Source organism: Protobothrops mucrosquamatus, unplaced genomic scaffold, assembly GCF_001527695.2.
Source record: "Protobothrops mucrosquamatus isolate PMUCROS unplaced genomic scaffold, P.Mucros_1.0 scaffold1, whole genome shotgun sequence".
In the NCBI taxonomy this organism is placed as follows: Eukaryota; Metazoa; Chordata; class Lepidosauria; order Squamata; family Viperidae; genus Protobothrops; species Protobothrops mucrosquamatus.
In genome coordinates, this window is record NW_015386388.1 from 542,697 (window position 1) to 562,781 (window position 20,085).

Below are 20,085 nucleotides of genomic sequence, written 5' to 3' on the forward strand. Positions count from 1 at the left end.
GGATTTTAAATTGGGTTTATTTTAAGAGTAATTTTAAATAGCACAACTTTAAATATTTGGTTTTAATTGGTTTTACTTGGGTGGGGTTGTAAATGTGTGTATGTTTTTTAATATGTTGTGAGCCGCCCTGAGTCCCGTTGGGAGAAGGGCGGGATATAAATCAAATAAATAAATAAATAAATAAATAAATAAATAAATACAAGATGAAGTGGCTATGGATTTTTAGCTCTCCCAAGATCAGACGTATGCCATCTTTAATTCTGGGTGGTATTGCACAGAACTGAAATGCAATTTTAAGGTTCTCCTTCATTACCTGCTCCTGTTTAAAGAACAAGGGACAGCTGTGATCAGGAAGGCCTTCCAGATTCATCTTTTGCGCCAGTTATATCCCTCCTGGACTGGGCATCCCTTCTCACAGTCACTACTTATACACTTAAACACTTCACATTTAGACTTTGTCAATGCATTTTTCAAAGGGGTTGCCTTTGAAAACCATTTGGAATCTGTGATTAGTCCAGAAAGCAGACTTATGTGACGCTTATGCTTCCTAAGCTGTAACGGCTACTTGTGTGCAATTTGAGATGTTGATGGTGACCTATAAAACCCTTCATGTGTAGGACCTGGTTACCCAAGAGACCCACTTTCTCCCTTTATCATTGCCCACTGGCAGATCCGGCAAAGTGAGCATGTTCCTTGAAACAATATGTAATGGATCTCAGGAAGCACACCTTCTCTGGAGAAGCATCTGCCTTCTACAATGGTATAACCCCAGGAATTTGTGTGGCCCTGACCCTGTCATCCTTTAAGCGAGCTTGAAGTTCTGGCTCTCTTCCCCAGGCCGTAGGATAAAATATTCTTCTCACTGGATGTTTTTGCAGGAACAGGCTTGATTTTTGTTCTTTTTATTCTGGTTTGGCTCTCTCATTTTAAAAGAAAGTTTTGGATGCATTAGGCACAGTGGTGGGATTTAGCCAGTTCGCATCACTTCGGCAGAACCGGTAGCTAATTTTTTGTTGCTCAGGCCCAGAATGGACTTCCTGAAGCAGCATCCACACAGAGAGCCGGTTCTTCACATATTTGAATCCCACCACTGATTAGACAGCTTTATAAATTTGTTTAAATAAGCATTCCAAGTCCTTTGAACCAGCTCTCCCCAGAGTAATATTTTCAAATACAAAATAAACATATTTTCATTACACTGATCATATCCCTGTTCTGTTTAAGTGACTTCTGGTGGACAAGGGGTTGTTCACAGGGGAGTGATTTTCCTCTCTGTATTCTATAGATTTGCTCATTGGGATTTCTAGTTATTTTTGGTAGGAAACTCCAATACTCTGCCTAGTTGCATTTTTACTCACAGACTAGCAGAATGAGAAGTGCACAAAAATATGTAAATAGATTCAAATGGCCTGCTTTCATATAATGGAGAGACTGTTTGCAGCAACCACCTCCATATGCATTGGACTACAAATTCCACTGGATATACTGAATTGAAATTTTGGAAACTATAGTCAACACCTCTTCAGTACACCCTAGTACAGTAGGCCAGTTTGAAGAATGCTGATTTTCTTACTCATGAATAAAATTCAACATTCTATGAGATGTTGTATAACTGAGAATAATTGTCAAAATCTTTGCAATTATTGCATGGTATGTAGAGGACAGAATACATAGGAACCTAAACAATAAAATTATTGTCTCTCTTTAACAAGGAAAACAGGATCAGAAACCCCCTAATTCCACTTAAATACAGCTTTATCTAAAGGTAAAGGTTTCCCCCAGTCCAGTTGTGTCCGACTCTAAGAGGCAGTGCTCATCTCCATTTCTTAGTCAAGGGAGCCAACGTTGTCCGAAGATGCTTCTGTGCTCATGTGACCAGCATGACTATATGCTGAGTAGCACGGAACACTGTTACGGAAGTGGTACCTATTTTTCTACTTGCATTTGCATGCTTTTGAACTGCTAAGATGGCAGGAGATGAGGCAAGTAACGAGAGCTCACCCCATCACAACTTGGGTCTCAAACCTGGACTGTCAGCTTTCCAACTGACAAGCTCAGTGTCTTTAACTGCTGAGCCATTACACCCCTTTAAACTGCCAGTTTATCTCTATTTTATGATATTATCCACATACCCCATAATGGTCACAAATCTCTATAACATGCCTTCCAAAGAGATTTTGGATCTGTCTGTCCTGAATTCTTTTCACTATACTCAATTCAATGGGCTCCAAACAAAACCAAGCCAACAACACAGGTCCCTAGACAACACATGCACACAAACATCCACAGGGTATTACGGTATGCACTACTCACCCCTTCTCCATTCTTGCCCACTGCTACTATTGCTACTTCAACTACTCCTTGAGTCCTACTACACCTTGTGAATTCTGCTAGGGAAAATTATCTCTTTCTAGTTGATTCAGGCTGCTTTCCTTTCACACATGAATATACACATCCTTCCCTCTTCTATCTCTTACCCACCAACACCACCACACCAGTTGTCTCTCAGCACAGCTTTTATAGCCACAGTAGCTGTGTTGGCTGGTGAGAGGTCTTAAAAAGACAGAACAACAGCAGTACATATCTTAGCCATTTTCTGGGGGGCCTGCTTCCTCACATATCTCAGCTCTTTTGGTAAAAAACAACAGTCTTTTATTATTTTTCCTTTTAGGAGACTAATGTCATTTCTGTGTCTTTCCCATATTGTAGTAGGGAATCAGCAATGACACTTTGCTTCCCCACTCTATCTATAATGAGATGGTACCATTGCAATGTTAACTATCTGGTTAACCATGATTTGGTGTCTTTCATTTGTTGCAACCAGGTGAGCAGTTGGTGGTTGATTGATAATTCCTGACCCTACATATATACAGATTGCCCATTTTAGTGCATAGGCTTCTTATTCAATAGTGCTGTACTTTTGCTCTTTCAGAGAAGTCTCTTTGAGAGGTAGATCACAGGATAGTCCATTCCTTCATGATTTTAGGTAAGTGCTGTGTCTGAGCCTATGCAAGATTGTGTCAAAGAAACAACCAAAAAAAGGGGGCTGGGAAAAATCCAGCCCTTTCAATATTGACTTCCCACACAGTGTACTCTTTACTTTCTCAAATGGCTCCTAGTATAATTTAGACCCCTGTATCTTGGAGGGTTCTGTTTTTTTCATTATGTCTATGAGGGCTTGAGCCACACGAGAGAAATGAGGTATGAACCTTTGATAATATCCTACTAATCTTAAGAAAGAGCTAATATCTTTCCTTGTTTTGGGGGCTTCCATCTGTTTCAGGGTTTCAAACTTTCCCTGTTCAGGTTTTATTTCCCCCTTACCAATCCGAACTCCAAATATTGAGTTTCCTGGTATCCCAGGTGACACTTTTCTTGATTTACAATTTTTCCTATTTATCTTAAGTGTTGAAGGTGTCCTTCCCAGGCCCTGCTGCAGATGAGATACCATCTAGACCTGATAAGATTTTATTCACTAACTGCTGGAAGGTAGCAGATGCGCCATGCAGACCAAATGGCATTCTTTTGAATTGAAACAGACTTTTTGGGGTAACAAATTCTGTCTTCCCTTTAGAATGATGTTCCAGTGGTATTTGCCAACATCCTTTGGTTGATTCCAAGGATGATAAATATTTGGATAAATAAGCACAAAGGCCATCCTGCAAGTCATCAACTCTGAGCATCGAAGATTGGCATTTGATTTATTTGCTTGAGATCTATGCAGAATTATACATATCCATTTTGTTCTGGGACTAATACAGTTGGGGAACACCAGTTGCTTATAGATGATTCTATAAAGTTCATCTAGAGCATCTTGTCTATTTTTTTTATAATATCGCTTTCAACCATTAGGAAATTTATAGCGACACTGTCTAATTGATTGGGTTTCACCTGTTTCTATTTGATGCTCTGCTAGGGTAGTTGCCCCTGGTTGCATTGTGAACATATATTTACAATCTCATAACATTTTTTTAATCTCTTTGGTCAGAATTAATAGGTATTTCTTCATGGGATGATTGTAGTATCGCATCCCAAGCCTGGTCCAATAATTCTGGATGTCTTTCTTTTAGTACAAGAAAAGCTGTTCCAGGTTCAACTCTATTGTGTCATTTCCTCAGGAGGTTAGCATGGTAGATTTACTTTTTCCTGTCTTCCAATTCAATTCCATAATTTACATAATTTACCTTACCTGGCCTAGTTGTTCTATTTACTATATAGGGACCCTGCCATGTAGCCTGTAATTTGCTTTCTTTAAATTTTATCATAGTGTCTTTTCTGGCCTTTCCTGGGATGAGCCCTAGAGCTTTTAGTTTATTTCGCTGCATTAAAATATATTCAATTTAATTTTAGGGCCTTCTTTAGTAATGTCTAAGATGCCTTGAGGCTGTCTCCTATAAAGTAACTCAAAAGGGTTGAATCCTATGGATGCCCGGTGAATTTCCCTGTATGCAAACAATAGAAAAAAACAGCCATATATCCCACTGTTTTTGCTTTTTTGCCTTCGTATTTCTTGAACACGGCTTTTAAGGTCTGGTTCATCCTTTCTGTAAGAATATCTGCCTGTGGGTAATAAAGACTAGTATGCACCCCTTTTATTTCTGGGTCTGTGTATAAATATTTAAGCAGTGCTAATTAGAAATTGGATCCTTGATTCATGAGAATCTCATTTGTTATTCCTACCATACCAAAGATCTTTACTAGCACCTCTGCTATTCCTTTGGCTGTTCTTAATGGAACTGCTTCAGGATACCAAGCTGCATAATCGCAAACAACTAGGATAGACTCATTGCTTTAACAGATCATGGCAAAGGGTCTATGATGTCCATATCTATTTTTAAAAAAAGAATAGGGATTAAAGGCACTCTCTCCATAGGAACTTTATTGTCTTCCTCTTTTGGTTTTAGCAATTGATACACAGGGTAGAATCTACTAATAATGGGCCAATAAAATCTACCCAAGATTCTATATGTTGTCGTATTCCTACCAACATGTCCAGACCATGGATTTCCATGGGCTAATTACAATATCATCTTGCAATACCCCAGGGGAACTACTTTCTGTTCTATTTTGCCCTTTCTCACTTTCCAATGCTTTCTTTTCAATTGAGCAGGAACAAAAAGATTTACTCCTTTCACCTTTGCACTTCTATCTCTTTAAGAGTTCCTAACTCTCTGGACAGGTGTTTTTACTGACATGTAATCCTCAGCCGATCCTTTGACCAATTTCTGGTTGTGCTCTTGCACTCCAAATGTCACTTTAGCAGGAGGTACTTATAGACATTGTTCTAAAATTGCTTCCTCTATCACTTTTTCTGTGCTCCTGTCATCAGTCCTCAAATCATTTCCTGCCTAAACAACAACAAAACAATAACAATAATAGAGTTGGAAGGAACCTTGGAGTCCACCCCTCCCCTGCTTAGGCAGGAAACCTTATACCATTTCAGACAAATGGCTGTCCAGTCTCTTCTTAAAAACTTCCAGTGTTGGAACATTCACAACTTCAGGAGGCAGGTTGTTCCACTGATCAATTGTTCTAACTATCAGGAAATTTCTCCTTAGGTCTAGGTTGCTTCTGTCTTTGATTAGTTTCCATCCATTGCTTCTTGTCCTGCCTTCAGGTGCTTTGGAGAATAGCTTGACTCCCTCTTTTTTGTGGCAGCCCCTGAGATATTGAAAAACTGCTATCATGTCACCCCTCGTCTTTCTCTTTGTTAAACTAGAGATACCCAATTCCAGCAACCATTCTTTATATGTTTTAGCCTCCAGTTCCCTAATCATCTTTGTTGCTCTTCTCTGTACTCTTTCTAGAGTTTCAACATCTTTTTTACATTATGGTAACCAAAACTGAATGCAGTATTCCAAGTATAGCCTTATCAAGGCATTATAAAGTGGTATTAACACTTCACGTGATTTTGATTCTATCCTTCTGTTAATGCAGCCTAGCATGGTGTTTTTGGCAGCTGCAGCACACTGTTGACTCATATTTAAGTGATTGTGCACTAGGACTCCAAGGTCCCTCTCACTATTACTACTATTGAGCAAGGTACCCCCTATACTATACCTGTGCATTTGGTTTTTCTTGCCTCAATGTAGAACCCTACTTTTTTCACCATTGAATTTCATTTTGTTAGATAGTGCCCAGTGTTGGAGTCTGTCAAGATCTTTCTGTATCTTAAGTCTATCTTCTGGAGTGTTGGCTATTCCTGCCAGCTTGGTGTTATCTGTAAATTTGATGAGTTCCATATCTATCCTCTCATCCAAATCATTGATGAAGATCTTGAAGAGCACTGGGCCTAGAACAGAGCCCTGGGCTACCCCACTACACACTTCCCCCCTCCATGTAGATGCAGTTCCATTGAGGACCACATACTGAGTACGGCCAATCAGCCAGCTACGAATCCATCTGGTGGTGATGCTGTCTAACCCACATTTTTCTATTTTATCAAGTAGTAGGTTGTGGCCTACTTTATCAAATGCCTTACTGAAGTCCAAATAAATTATATCCACAGCATTCCTTTCGTCCACTAATTTTGTCACCTGGTCAAAGAATGGAATAAGATTTGTCTGGCATGATCTGTATTTGATAAACCCATGTTGGCTTTTGGTTTTGACTTTGTTTGCCTCTAGGTGTTCACTGATTTGTTGCTTGATTATCTTTTTCAGAATATTCCCAGGTATTGAGGTCAGGCTGATAGGTTTCTTGTTCCCTGGATCCATTCCCCCCCCCTTTTCTTTTTGAAGATAGGAACTACATCAGCTCTTTTCCAGTCCTCTGGTAGTTCCCCAGTGCTCCAGGATTTCGAAAGCTATAGTTCAGTTGTTCTTAAATCACATCTGCCAGTTCCTTCAGAACCTTGGGGTGTAATCCATCTAGTCCTGGTGATTTGAACTCATCTAGTGTGGACAGGTGTTCACTTACCATTTTCATGCCTATTTTAATTTGTGTTTCTAATCTGTTTTTTACGGTACTGTTTTTGATAGGTTGGACTGTTTTTTCCCTTTGTGTAAAGACAAATGCAAAAAAATAAGTTAAGTAGTTCTGCTTTCTTCCTGTTGCTTGTCACCTTCTTGCCACTTTCTCCCACTAATGTTTACATGTTGAAAGAAGCTTTTTTTGTTATTTTTTTACTTTTTTGCAAGCCTTAGTTCATTTTAAGCCTTAGCTTTCATCACTTCATCTTTGCAGGCTCAGGCTATTTGCTGATATTCTGCCTTAGTTATGTGCTACTCTTTCCATTGTTTAACTTGTCCTTTTTGCCTTTCAATTTATCAGAGAGTACTTTATGCAGCCATGCTGGTTTCTTTTGAGAGCTGTTATTTTACTTCTTTGTGTGCTAGACTGGGCTTTTATAATCTCACTTTTCAAAATTTCCCAAGCTTCTTGAGTTGTTTTCCCTTCGAGGATTCTCATCCATGGAATCCTTCCCAAGCTCTCTCTAACTTTATTGAAATTAGCTCTCTTAAAGTCCAAGACTCTAGTTTGACTATGTTCTATTGTATAATGTTGAATTCCAACATTGCATGATCACTCCACACCCAAGGTTCCTGTAGCTTCAACACCTTCTATCATTTCATCTCTGTTAGTAAGAATTAAGTCAAATATGGCTGATCCTCTAGTTCCCTTCTTTACTTTTTGGGAGACAAAGTTGTCTGCTAGGTTTGTCAGGAATCTGTTTGATCTTCCACTTAGTGCAGAGTTTGTCTCCCAGTTGATGTCAGGGTAATTAAAGTCTCCCATTACAATGGTGATGTACTTCCTACATACCTTAGTTAGCTGACTAGCAAAATGTTCATCTATTTCCTCTGTTTGGTTGGTTGGCCTATAGTATATACCTATGGCAGTGTCATTTTTCCCCCTTTTATATTGACCCAATCTTGTCTACCAGTCTTGCTCCCAGTTCACAAGCCCTTTCATGTTTGTTGTAGGTGTATCTCCTAAATCTCTGCCTGTAGGTATAAGGGGTTACATCAAACCTGTACAGGACATAGGAACAATCCATTGCTTCTCTTGCTGGAAGACAACTGTAAGTGCTGAAAGCCTTTTCCATTAAACATGGGACTATTCTGGCTACCCATTCACTCTCAGGCCATTTACAAGAGGTAGCAATGCTTTCAAACATGGTACAACAGGATTCTATGTCTTCTTTCCCTGGCAACTTAGGGATTTTTATATCTTTGGGACTACTTCTGCTTGCTAGACATTCTGAACAATGTCAGAGGTGACTGGATCCCTTTAAGGCTACCAATTCCCTAAATTCTTGTTCTTGCCTATCTTTCCCTCCAAACCACTCTTTTTCCTCCCCCCCCCCCAAAAGTCAAAGTCTTTCCTCTTGTTGCCACTTTAATATTTCTATGGTATTGGCCAAGTATCTGAGCCTAGCCCATTTTCTAGCTGGGCTATTTTTTTCTTTGGCTTAACTACAGATGTAGGACGGATTCCCATATCTCAGCAAAGTAGTGGTCTCTTCTCAGGGAGCATGTCTTTTCTAACTTTTCGCTATCTGTTTGTTTGGTGTAGGCTTTGGTAAGAGGTCTGATTTTTAGCTATTTCCTGCAAGGTCTGGCCCTATGAGGACCAAACTCCTTTTCTTTTGCAGCTGGGGATTGTTTTCTCTTCATAGAGTTTTTAATGAACTCCTTAAGTTTAAGCCACCTTCATTTGCATGGTAACTTCCCTGAGTTGGATATCCTACCTGATTTTCAATATGTCACCTGATTTCAGATACCCCACAGCTGCCACCATTTTGTCATAGATTCTTTTCAGTATACCCAATTCAGTATACCCAACACAAATGAGCCAACAACAATATCCTATTGCTACTATGGCTATTCCAACTACTACTCCTTGTGAGTGTTACTACATCTATTCTTTGTAAGTTCTTCTGTACACAATTCTCTTGCTGGCTGCTTTACTTCCACACATGAACACAAAACCTCCTTCCCCCTTCTTTTTTTCCTCCCTACACATCCACATCCACAGCACAGCTTTTATAGCCACAATTGTTGTGCTGGCTGGGGAGAGGGTTTAAAGAGATAGGACAAAAGCAGTACAGATGTTGGCCATTTTCTGGGCAGCCTACTCTCTCACAGTATCAGGTAGGCGTTTCCCTGATTTATCACTCTTACAAAAAAGAAAATGTCTGTTGACAGCATTTCTGAGAAAGATTAGTTTAAACCGGAGTAACAGTCTGGTTCACATATCATATTTAACTATGAGTGATTGACCAAGCCACGATTGGTTAAGTTCACATACCATACCAAGTGATAAGCAAGGTTTTGCACAATGGTCACACAATGTAGTAAACCAATACTGAAGAAATTATATTATGGCCCAATGCAGACGTAAACACTTTCTGTCAACTTGAGGACTACCCAAAATTCATAGCACATTGAGTCCATATTCCAAATATAATCTAATTTTTTTCTACGGATTTGGGATTTAAAATAGCTATTTTATTTCTTGACCTATTATTTTTCCTTTTGGGGATATTTTGGCCCTATCGTTCTTGGGAGAAGTACCAAGAAAGGGATGCTGCAGCCCTCCCCTCACTTTGACCTAATATAATGTGTGAATTGAATCACAATTTTTAATGGAGATTTAATGCTTCTCCTTAAAATTATTTTATCAACCCAGATGCCTTCAGACATGTTCAAACTGGGCGTATCTTACAATCATGCAAACAAGATTGTGAAAATGAAATAAGACAAGTGACATAAATGAAATAAGACATATGCCACTTGATTTCTTTTTTTTTTTTTAAGGAAAAGGTCAATATAACAAGTATGACTATTTATGGTCAGTTTATAGTCTTGTGTATAAGTAGTATATAAGTCTAAATGCTATTGCTATTGTGCAATTTTGGCATAATATGTAATTACCATTAAGTAAAATATATTGTGCAAATATTTATATTTGTATCTAGCAATGAACAAAACATAAATAAGTTTGATTCCATGTCCTCAGAGAATTTAAATCCTAAGAAAGGAACTAAATGTTAGAAGGTGATAAAACTGCACCAGATATTGCATTCTACAATGTATTACAGCAGCGGGGAATAAAAGTCCATGATAGCTCACAAACTAACTATTAGAAAACTGCTTTTTAGTGACAATTCCTTGGGATGATGGGTATAGATGAACAGATTTTAATTAACCCCCTATAGTAAAATTAGGATATCTAGCTTAGCCAGGGTTAAATAACTTTACAGAACCCAGGGAGAAAGGGCCTAGTCCACATTTGAGGGATGCTGTTCCAGAGGGTGAGGTCCATGGCACAGAAAACATGTTTGCTCAGTCCTATAAGATGACAACATTTAATAGAAGATTATACCCACTTGTCTGAATATACTGGACATGTAGAAACAATGAGAGTAAGATTGTCCTTCAGATAACCAGGTCTTAAGTCAGAAATGGCTTCTATAATAGACAAAAAAGGTAATAGCCAGCATCTGGAAGCTAACTGGCAACTGGTGTGGTTCAAGTAGCAATACTGACACTAAGCAAAAGGAGAATTGCCAATTACTGCTTATTTTGAACCAGCTGTAGCTTCCAGATGGACTTCAAGGGCACTCCCATGTAGAGTGCATTGCAGTAGTCTAATCATGAGGTGCCCAGGCCATGAATGACTATCAAATATGTCCTCATTCTTATTTGTAAATGATTTCCTGTTAGCAAACCTGTCCTATCAACTATCAAAAGAAGCTCAATCCTGCTTATCTTCTGATAAGGCATAAAGACCCTCAACCATTCATCGTGTCCCAAGCTCCCGGAGATAGTTGTGGGTGAGGGCTGGGGGGGGGGCAGGGAGAGGACTTTGCCAAAACCGATGACCAACTTTTTTGCCAACTCACAGAGACAAAAACATTCCAGGGAGAACAGGGAAGGCAGCTCCCATGTACAAGCCCCTATCGAGTTAATAATAACCCAGGAAGGTTAATCAACAGTTTCTCTGAGCTTTTAGGAGCTACAAAAGCCGCAGCCTGTGAATCAGCAAACCAATGTGGTTATTAGAGGGGGTGCACTAGCAAGGGAGGAGAAGAAATTATAGAGCTGCAGAAGGGGCTACAGCAACTCTAGATGGAAGGCTGCCTTCCTCCCACATTAAAGAAGACCGAAACGTGTTGCTCATCATTGTAGGCAATGTCCACTGATGACAATAATGTGTTATGGAGAAATTCCTTGTAATGCAATAATCCACACAACTACTAATATGAGGAAAGAGGTGTAGAAAGCTACCATATGCATTTTTTGCAAGCCTGATCTCTCAGGCCCTTAGATCTGATTCCTGTTCAAAGAGAATTTTTTTCTCCCTCTATAAGGTGACAGTGCATCAGTTTTGCATCTATTACCAGAACTGATGCTGCAGAAGTTACTGGAGTCACATAGTAGGGCATGCTTTTTATGGGGAACTGCTGCTACTTTTTAAAATTAATTTTTACTTTTTAAAAAATTACAGAATAAAATTTAAGGAAAAAGAATAAAATAAAAGTGAAGAGACAAGAATAAATAAATGAAAGAGAAAAGAAAAGACAAAAGTGAAAAAGAAAAAATACCAAAGGCACTCTACATGGAGCAATCCTTGAAAAATACCTGGAAGCTACTATAGAATGCAGCTAGGCGAGCACCCAAAGGACGGCACATGTAACACCTCTGTTGCACAAGCTGCATTTGGTGCCGGTTTGCTTCTGTGTCCAGTGCAAGGCATTGGTTATGATCTTTAAAGCCCTACATGGCATGGGGCCAATTTACCTTATGGAGCCATTTCACCCATTACATTGGTCCATTCCACTCGTCAGGCAGGTATGTTGCAGACCCTGTCAGTAAAGAATTCCGACTGGCAGATAGCAGGAAGAGAGGCTTCTCTGCCATTCCCTCTGCTGTTTGGAACATTCTGCCCCCAGTGGTGAGGCAGGCTCCCACTTTTCTGGCCTCTAAAGACCTGGCTATGTCAACTTGCTTGGGGCCTTCAGAGATGCAGGCAGCCATGGGGCTGGTTAGCGCCCTGAAGCCCCTTCCCCACCTTTTAAATTTTATTCTTATTTTTAACAGTTTTATATTATAATATTTAAACATAGTTTGTATGTTTTTCTATTGTCCAGAGTCACTCTATGAGGGAGATGGGCGGTTCCTGAAATTGATGTATAAATAAATAACTAAACAGAACATTCGATCATCTTTGCAGCAGTTATAAATGTAATCAAAATGTATTCTCTAGAGTTAATGGTGCTTCTTTGTGTAAATAGTTGTTCTTTGTTGGGGCTGGCCAGAGTGGCTTCAAAGGATTTTCAAAACAAATTAGTCTTCGCTTGTGAACTTTATTTCTCTCTATCAAAAATAACATATAAGGACCCAAACTCAAATATGACAGTGTAAAAACTCTGCAAGGAAGTGGGATTTATCTACATAGACTTTTTGCTATGTGAAAGAAGGCTGATTAGAGAGTTTGGTCATGTTTTGTCTTGCTATTTTTATAGTAAGCTCTTTGGGGTGAGGACAGTCTGCTTCTAGCTTTGCAAATTGTCCACTGTATCTCTAAGGTATTAGATGAAGAACAGCCTGATGGTGTGTGAGAGAACCATACGTACGTTTTCCAACATTATGGTGTAGTAGCAGATAGAAGATTATATGTGCAGATTTTATTGGATTCGGTTTTTCTTGTATTTGTCTCTTGGGAAACACAGAAACAAGAGCGTAGGCACCTAGAGTTCCTGCAAAAGGAAGTGATTTTGTTTTAGTTGCTGTCAGGCCACCAACATACATCAAGCAGGATTTGTTTTTACTGCCAGGCACTCTGCAAACCCCTCTCTCTCTCCCCCCCTCCCCCATCTGTCTATCTGTCTGTCTTCATCTATGTAGTTCAGCCTTCGCAATGGCAAATTACAGAGGGTACTAGAGAGGCTAGTTACTAGGAGGCTAGTTACAATGCAGAGACCAGCTCTATTTAAAGCAGAAGCTGACAACCTCCAACTTCTTTTTGCACAAATAGAGATCAGGTGGTGAGGGAACATTGCACACTAGGCTTTGTTTAGTTTTAATACTATCACACACCTAAAATTAAAGCCACAAAAAGGAGAAAACCTGGAAATGCAGATTCTACTCACAGTCCAAAATAGGATATGTTTGATCTTCTGCTCCTAGCCAATATACACAGGTCTGTATCCTATCACCTGACTGCCATGACATTGTGGCCAGTATCCAATTGCCTGAGACAGCACATATAGTCTAGGTTTTATTTTCTTTGAGAGTGTGGCAGCTGCCAGAGTGACCTAATCATTTCCTTGATTTGGCATTCATACCCAGGAGAAAGGAACCAACTCTTCCATTCATTCTTGTTAGCAGAGTATTATAGAAGCACAGTTCATTTGTGATTTGGCAATGTCCCCAGTGAGAGCTAGTTTGGTCCAGTGACGAAGATACCGAATGAAGAGTGAAAAACCAGGAGATACTTGCCTTAGATATGAAAACCAAGTGGGTGATATCAGCCAATCACCCTTCTCAGCCCAATGAAAAAAGGCAACAACAAACCGCTTTTTAAAAATGCTGCCTAGAAAATTGCATAGACTTTTCCAAATTGTTGCCAGGAGTTATAACTGACTTGAAGGCATATGTATATGTGTATATGTAGATATATGTGAATGTGTATATGAAAATATATATGTATATGTAATTCTAATTACATATTGTAACTATGTACTTAAACATAGTTTAAGTACAAACATAGGTTTCAACCCAGTATTTTATATTTCCCTTTATATTTAAGAGATGTTATTTAACTAAGAGAAGTTAACAATGTTAATACATTTCATTTCTTTTGCATTGCTGTAAAGATATTGCTGATAATTCCTTAAGGAATGTAGGCATTAGCTATTCTGAAGTTCTGTGTAAATCTTCAGAAAGCAGTATTTAGCATTTTTACTTTTAACCCTTAAATATTTTTCTTAGATCAGTCTTGTACAATGGAGAATTGGAGCAGTAGAAGACACTGTATGATTTAAACACTGTCTGATTCAAAAACTGGCTATTTTTGTATTGGATCAGAAATTAATATTTGGGGCACATTTTTTCTATTTGGTATTTGACTATTGGAGATTTTGATTTATTACTTGCCAGCATCTAATAAAAATTATTTCTACAGTGCATTCTATACTGCTTATTTTATGCCTATAAAGATGTTACTGAGCAAAATAGGACTGGGCTTCTTTTCTTCTGCTACCATACATCCACTTGTTAAAAATAATTATATTAACTAGCTCTTTCAAAAAAACAAAACTTGTACATATTTTTTTATTTTTTATTTATTAATTTTCTATTATTACATTTAATTAGTGCTTAATAAACATCATGTCTGGGTTAATTTGTTTGCTTAATAATACAAGTTACATTCTTATCTCTACCTCTTTTTTTCAACCATTGATAAAATAAATTCCATGTTTGAAAATATTCTGTATCTTCTTTCTCTTTGATTCTCAATGTAAGTCTGTCCATTTCAACACAGTCCAATATTTTCTTGATTATCTCTTCATCTAGTGGTGTTTCTTCATTCTTCCAATGCTGAGCAAATACTATCCTCGCTTCTGTTAGTACATGCAATGTTAAATATGCACTTTGCTTATCAGATTTTTCTGGTATTATTTTTCAGGTTTAAAATCTACATGTTTTCCTAACATCTTTTCTAACCAAATGTGTATTTTTGTCCAATTTTATTTTGCTTTAACACAGGTCCACCACAAATGATAATATGTGCCAGATTTTTGGTTACATTTCCAACATTTACTAATATTTTTAAATATTTTTGCTAACCTAGCAGGTGTAAGTGCAATCTATAAAACATATAAGTTTTCTTTATAAGAAGTTGAATTGTCAATTTATAATTTCTTTCCCAAAGATTTTGCCATTTCTCTAATTCTATATTATATTCAAACTTTTTTGCCCATTGTATCATTATATCTTTCACTTGTTCATCCTCCATTTTCAAATTTAATAGAAAGTTATATAGTTTCTTAATCAGTTTTTCATCGGAGATCAACAATATCTGATCAAATATTGTCTGTTCTTTATAAAAGCCATATATTTTTGCAACTTTATCACATCTCGGTTGCATTTGCAATTGAGGCCACCATGATAATTCAATGCCCTGGTCTAAAAGCTCTTGTTTAGATTTTATTTTCCCTTCAATATCCAAAATATCCCTATATGTCATTTTTTTTCATATTGCATCAAACCTGTACACATTTTGATATAGGTAGTTGTGTGTATTGAATTCAAGAGTCAGCTCTGACTTCAGACATTAATTCCACTTTCGAAAGAAAGAAATCTGCTCAGAAATAGAATTAGATATTACAGTTTTAGATTTGTCATTTTGTCATTTGAACTGTATATTAACAGATGCAAATCAGAAATTTGGAACTTTGAGTGTGTGAATAGACTCTGCCCCAATCCCTAGCTGATCAGCCTTACTTTAAAAGCAAGTACTGCAAAGTTTTCCAGTTTGTCTCTCTGGATTCTGTCTGCTTATTCAGAGCACAGATTGCTTAATGGTCTGCATATTTCCTGTTTATGTTCATTTAAATGCACAAAAGTATTAAGAACCAACAGCAAGCAGAGTTAATAAATCTCCATTGTCACATGATAAGAACAGAGGTGGAGAACAAACACTGTGTGTTATATTGGCTGTGTAGGTATCAGAAAAAAAATTTTTTTAACACTCTTTGAAAACCAAATGGCAGATGGCTGAACTTTTAATTAGGGCAGCTAATAACAAATTGCCAGTAAATTTCAATGCCAAAACCAATGAAGAGCTGTTTATGTCAGCTGCTTTGTTATTACCAGGGGTTAAGGAAAATGCTTTTGAGGCCTATGGGTCAATTTTTCTGTACTGTATTTCAGGTAACAATATCTGTACCACAAGAGGAGCGAGTTCATGTCAACAGTGCCTGGCTGTAAATCCACGTTGTGCTTGGTGTTCTGAGGTGGTGAGTCAAAACCAAACCTATACTATAGCATAATAAACACTTGTCATCAAATATTTAAAGGATACTTCAATGTAAGTTTATTATTTTTTTGTACATGGAACAGAACAGACACAAAGGCTTTGAATTACTGCTACCAGTAACAAGCAGGGTGTAGCCAAGTTTGAAAAATGCTGTCCTATAGCCTTTGCCTCAGATTCTTTTATGGTGGAAAAAGTGCCAAAGAAAGAGTGGGGAAATAAGAGAGATTCTGGTGAAATATTGCACCATCTAGACCTCTGATAAAAAATATGAGTTTCAGGCAGGCTGCTGCACAATAAAACCGTTGTATGGAAGCATGCCCAGATTCAGTTATCTGTAGTGAAACCTGCTGACCAACTGTGTAGTAAATTATATATTTAAATAACAGAGTAATAGGTAAAACCCATAGGATGGAGAAGCCAGATAAAAACATTGGGCAGATTAAAATATTCAAATGTTATTGGAGAGTTACCATACAAGACCTTTGACGGTATTTCTAAGGACAAGAAACTGACCTCAAAAAGCTTATATTTCAGATGCCCAGAGATTGTGGAAGAATGTATTTCATCAGTATTGGTTTTGAATCATCCATAATTGGGTAGCCTTTGCTAATAGTTATTCATGCCTGGGTCATTGCTTGAATGGACTATTGTAATGCACTCTAAATGGGGTTGCCCTTGAAGAGTATCTAGAAACTTCACCTGGTACAAAATGTAGCAGAACGGATAGTTATGGGTGCCCCTAGAGTGGCATGTCAACGCTGCTAATATTGAATATTCTTGCTTTGACAATATATGCAGAACTGTCTGGTATTTTTAGAGTTAAATCAGGTGACAGGGAAAGGGGAGGAGAAAAGAAGGAAAGCCCGGGAAAAAGAAACGGAAGTGAATCTTTGCCCTCCAAGTTAATTGGAAGATGTGAATCATGACCCCAAAATAGGGGAGGGGAAATGCCTGGAATGTTATGTGCAAAGGAAGGAAAATTCAGATCTTAGCATCCAACATGCTGTGCTGACACTCTGTAATACTAATAAAGGCTTTTTAGGTTAAAAAAATGTCTGAAAGTTCTTTGAAGTGTTTTGTTAATCAGACACATGACATGACACATATCTGTGAACTGCATTAGTTGCCAGTTTGCTATTGAGTGCAATTCAAGGTACTGGTTTTGACATTCAAAGCTCTACATAACCCCAGAGCCAATGTATTTGAGGGACTGCCTCTTTCTGATTATATCTACCAATCCCATTAGGTCAGGTGGGAAGAACATGATGCATGTCGCATCTGCTAAGGAACGCCATTTGATGGGGCTCAGGATGCATGCCTTTTCTGACGTGGCACCTGCACTTTGGAACATCCCCCTCTAGGTCAAATTAGGTCTTTCAGAAATGTCTTAAGATGTGGGTTTTTTCCAGGAGACTTTGGGAAAAGGGACCCCATGAGATGGTTCTATTATGTTTGAATTTTTACTGCCTGCATTAAAACAACATGCATTTCCCATGTTGGATGTATGTTTCTTGTTTTTTGCGGGGTGATTTCAAGATGCATTCTAATTGTTTTGCTTAATGTGGATCACCTAGAGCAGGGGTAGGCAACCTTGGCTCTTTTATGACTCGTGGACTTCAACTCCCAGAATTCCTGAGCCAGGCATGCTGAGGGGAAAGGGAGAGGTTTCCAAGCTGAGCCATGCTGGCTCAGGAATTCTGGGAGTTGATGTCCATGAGTCATAAAAGAGCCAAGGTTGCCTACCCCTGATCTAGAGCATGGGTCGGCAACCCACGGCTCCAGAGCCACATGTGGCTCTTTGAGCCTTCTCCTGTGGCTCCCAGCCTCCTCTGCCATTTGCAGAGAGAGAGACAGAGACAGAGAAAGGCACTTGTGCTTCCCTTCTCTCTCTCTCTCTCTCTCTCTCTCTCTCTCTCTCTCTCTCTCTCTCTCTCTCTGTGTGTGTGTGTGTGTGTGTGTGTAAAAAAGAGAGTGGCCTCACCCTATTCTACGACGAGCTGACAAGCTTATTGGGTGGGGCTCCTCCCTTTGCTGCGTCTCTGCAGGAAGCAGGAAGGGCAGGAGAAAGCCAGCCCAATAATGTGTGTCAGCTTGTTGGAGAAGAGCCTGAAATCAGCTTGCCAGGTGAGCAGAAGATCGGAGAGAGAGGGAGAGAGAGAAAGAGAGAGAGAGGAAAGAAAAAGAGAGAGGGGGGGAGAGAGAGGGAGAGAGAAAGGGAGAGAGAAAGAGAGAGAGAGGGAGAGAGAGAGAAGACAGGGGGAGAGAGAGGGACAGAGAGAAAGAGAGAGAGGGAGCGAAAGAGAGAGAGAGAAAGAGAGAGGGAGAGGGAGAGGAGACAGGGAGGGAGAGAAAAAAGAGAGAGGGGAAAAAGAAAGAGAGAGAAAGAGAGAGGGAGAGGAAAGAGAGAAAGAGAAAAAGAGAGAGAGGAAAGAGAGAGAGAGAAAGAGGGAGAGAGAGAAAGAGAGGGAGAGAAAGGGAGAGAGAGGGAGAGAGAGGGAAAGAGAGCGAGAAAAGAGAAAGGGAGAGGGAAAGAGAGAAAGGGAGTGAAAGAGAGAGAAAAAGAGAGAGGAGAGAGAGAGAGAAAGAGAGAGAGGAAAGAGAAAGAGAGAGAGGGAGAGGGAAAGGGAGAGGAAAGAGAGAGAGAGGAAAGAGAGAAAGAGAGGGAGAGAGAGAGGAAAGAGAGAGAAAGAGAGAGGGGGAGAGGAGAGAGAGAGAGAGGAAAGAGAAAGAGAGAGAGGGAGAGGGAGAGGGAGAGGAAAGAGAGAAAGAGAGGGAGAGAGAGAGGAAAGAGAGAGAGAAAGAGAGAGGGGGAGAGGAGAGAGAGAGAGAGAGAGAGAGAGAGAGAGAGAGAGAGAGAGAGAGAGAGAGAGAGAGAGAGAGAGAGAGAGAGAGAGAGAGAGAACTCATGCACAGCAGCCTCTATTTCTTTTTAATTAAACTCTTCAATCAAGCTCCCTGCACAAGTTTTGATGCTCCCGGTGTTTTCTTTTCTCTGGGAAATGGGTTGAAGTGGCTCTTTGAGTGTTTAAGGTTGCAGACCCCTGACCTAGACTATTCTTGTAAAATAAATAGCTATGTACATTTGATATATAAATAAATTTACACAGTAGAGCCCAGCTATTTTCTTTTCCATTATAGCTCAGTTGTTATATATACCATAGTGACCTTACAACACCTATCATCAGCTAGTGTTCTATATTATTAATCAATCTGGAATGTGCCATTTTATCAGCCTTTCATTATTTTTTCAGTTAAAATGGTAAAATATTTCAGCCATGCTTAACATATATTAATATATATGTGCATTAGTGTACAGTGTTTCCTGATCTTTATTCCGCTTACCAATCTTCTTGCTCTTTTGATTAAAGTATCTCACAAACAAATAAAAACATTTTTAAATCACCCAAGCATCCAGATTTTATCTTCCTTTTCCTTACACTGTGGCAATTTAACAAGCTACAGTATTAACGGAATATTACAGAAAGTCTACACTGGAAAAAATATAAAAAATTAGTTGCAACTGTCTTGTAGTTTGCAGTAGAAGAATTATGGTTGAATAACTCTCAAAAATACATGGTAAAGGAGAGTGAAATGCTACATGTAAAAAAATCTGAAGAATGCATTTCTTTTAAATCATGAAAACCCAATTAACAGTGGAGTCCTCTTAAAGTATTTAAAGAATGCTTTTCCATGGCTGTTAAATCCCAAGAAGGAAGGACTTTTGGCTCTAATCTGCCAGGAATAGGAGAAGATTTTAAAAGAGAAGCAAAGTGCCCCCTACCCATTTCTGTAGAGCCTTTTGATTATGTTCCCAGAATTTTTTCAGTTTAAAAAAACATGTCTTCTCATTGAAAGTTTCTTTATTGCTCGAATAATTGTAAGTTGCTTCACCAAGTAGCTTTATTGTTGTTTTAGACCCAAGATTAAACACCATGGAATAAAAGCTCAATGATATTGTACAGAACACAGAGTTTGAAGAGCATTTGGCAAGCATATCCCACTAGTGAGATGTTAAAAGAATCATACACAATGACCCCTAAAATGCATTCATTCTTTATGAGAAGCCAGAAAACATAGGCAATTTCAGAAGCCACT

The 20,085-nt window shown here is 38.8% G+C and overlaps 1 protein-coding gene across 1 annotated transcript in view; it reads left to right on the top strand.

The window, feature by feature from the left end:
* The window catches only part of ITGB3 (integrin subunit beta 3), a 73,113-nt gene that overhangs the window by 5,888 nt on the left and 47,140 nt on the right, over positions 1-20,085 (top strand). Inside the window, exon 2 of the mRNA XM_015832215.1 lies at positions 15,885-15,967. Coding sequence (XP_015687701.1) covers positions 15,885-15,967 — 83 coding nt within the window. The remainder of the gene's footprint in view (positions 1-15,884; positions 15,968-20,085) is intronic.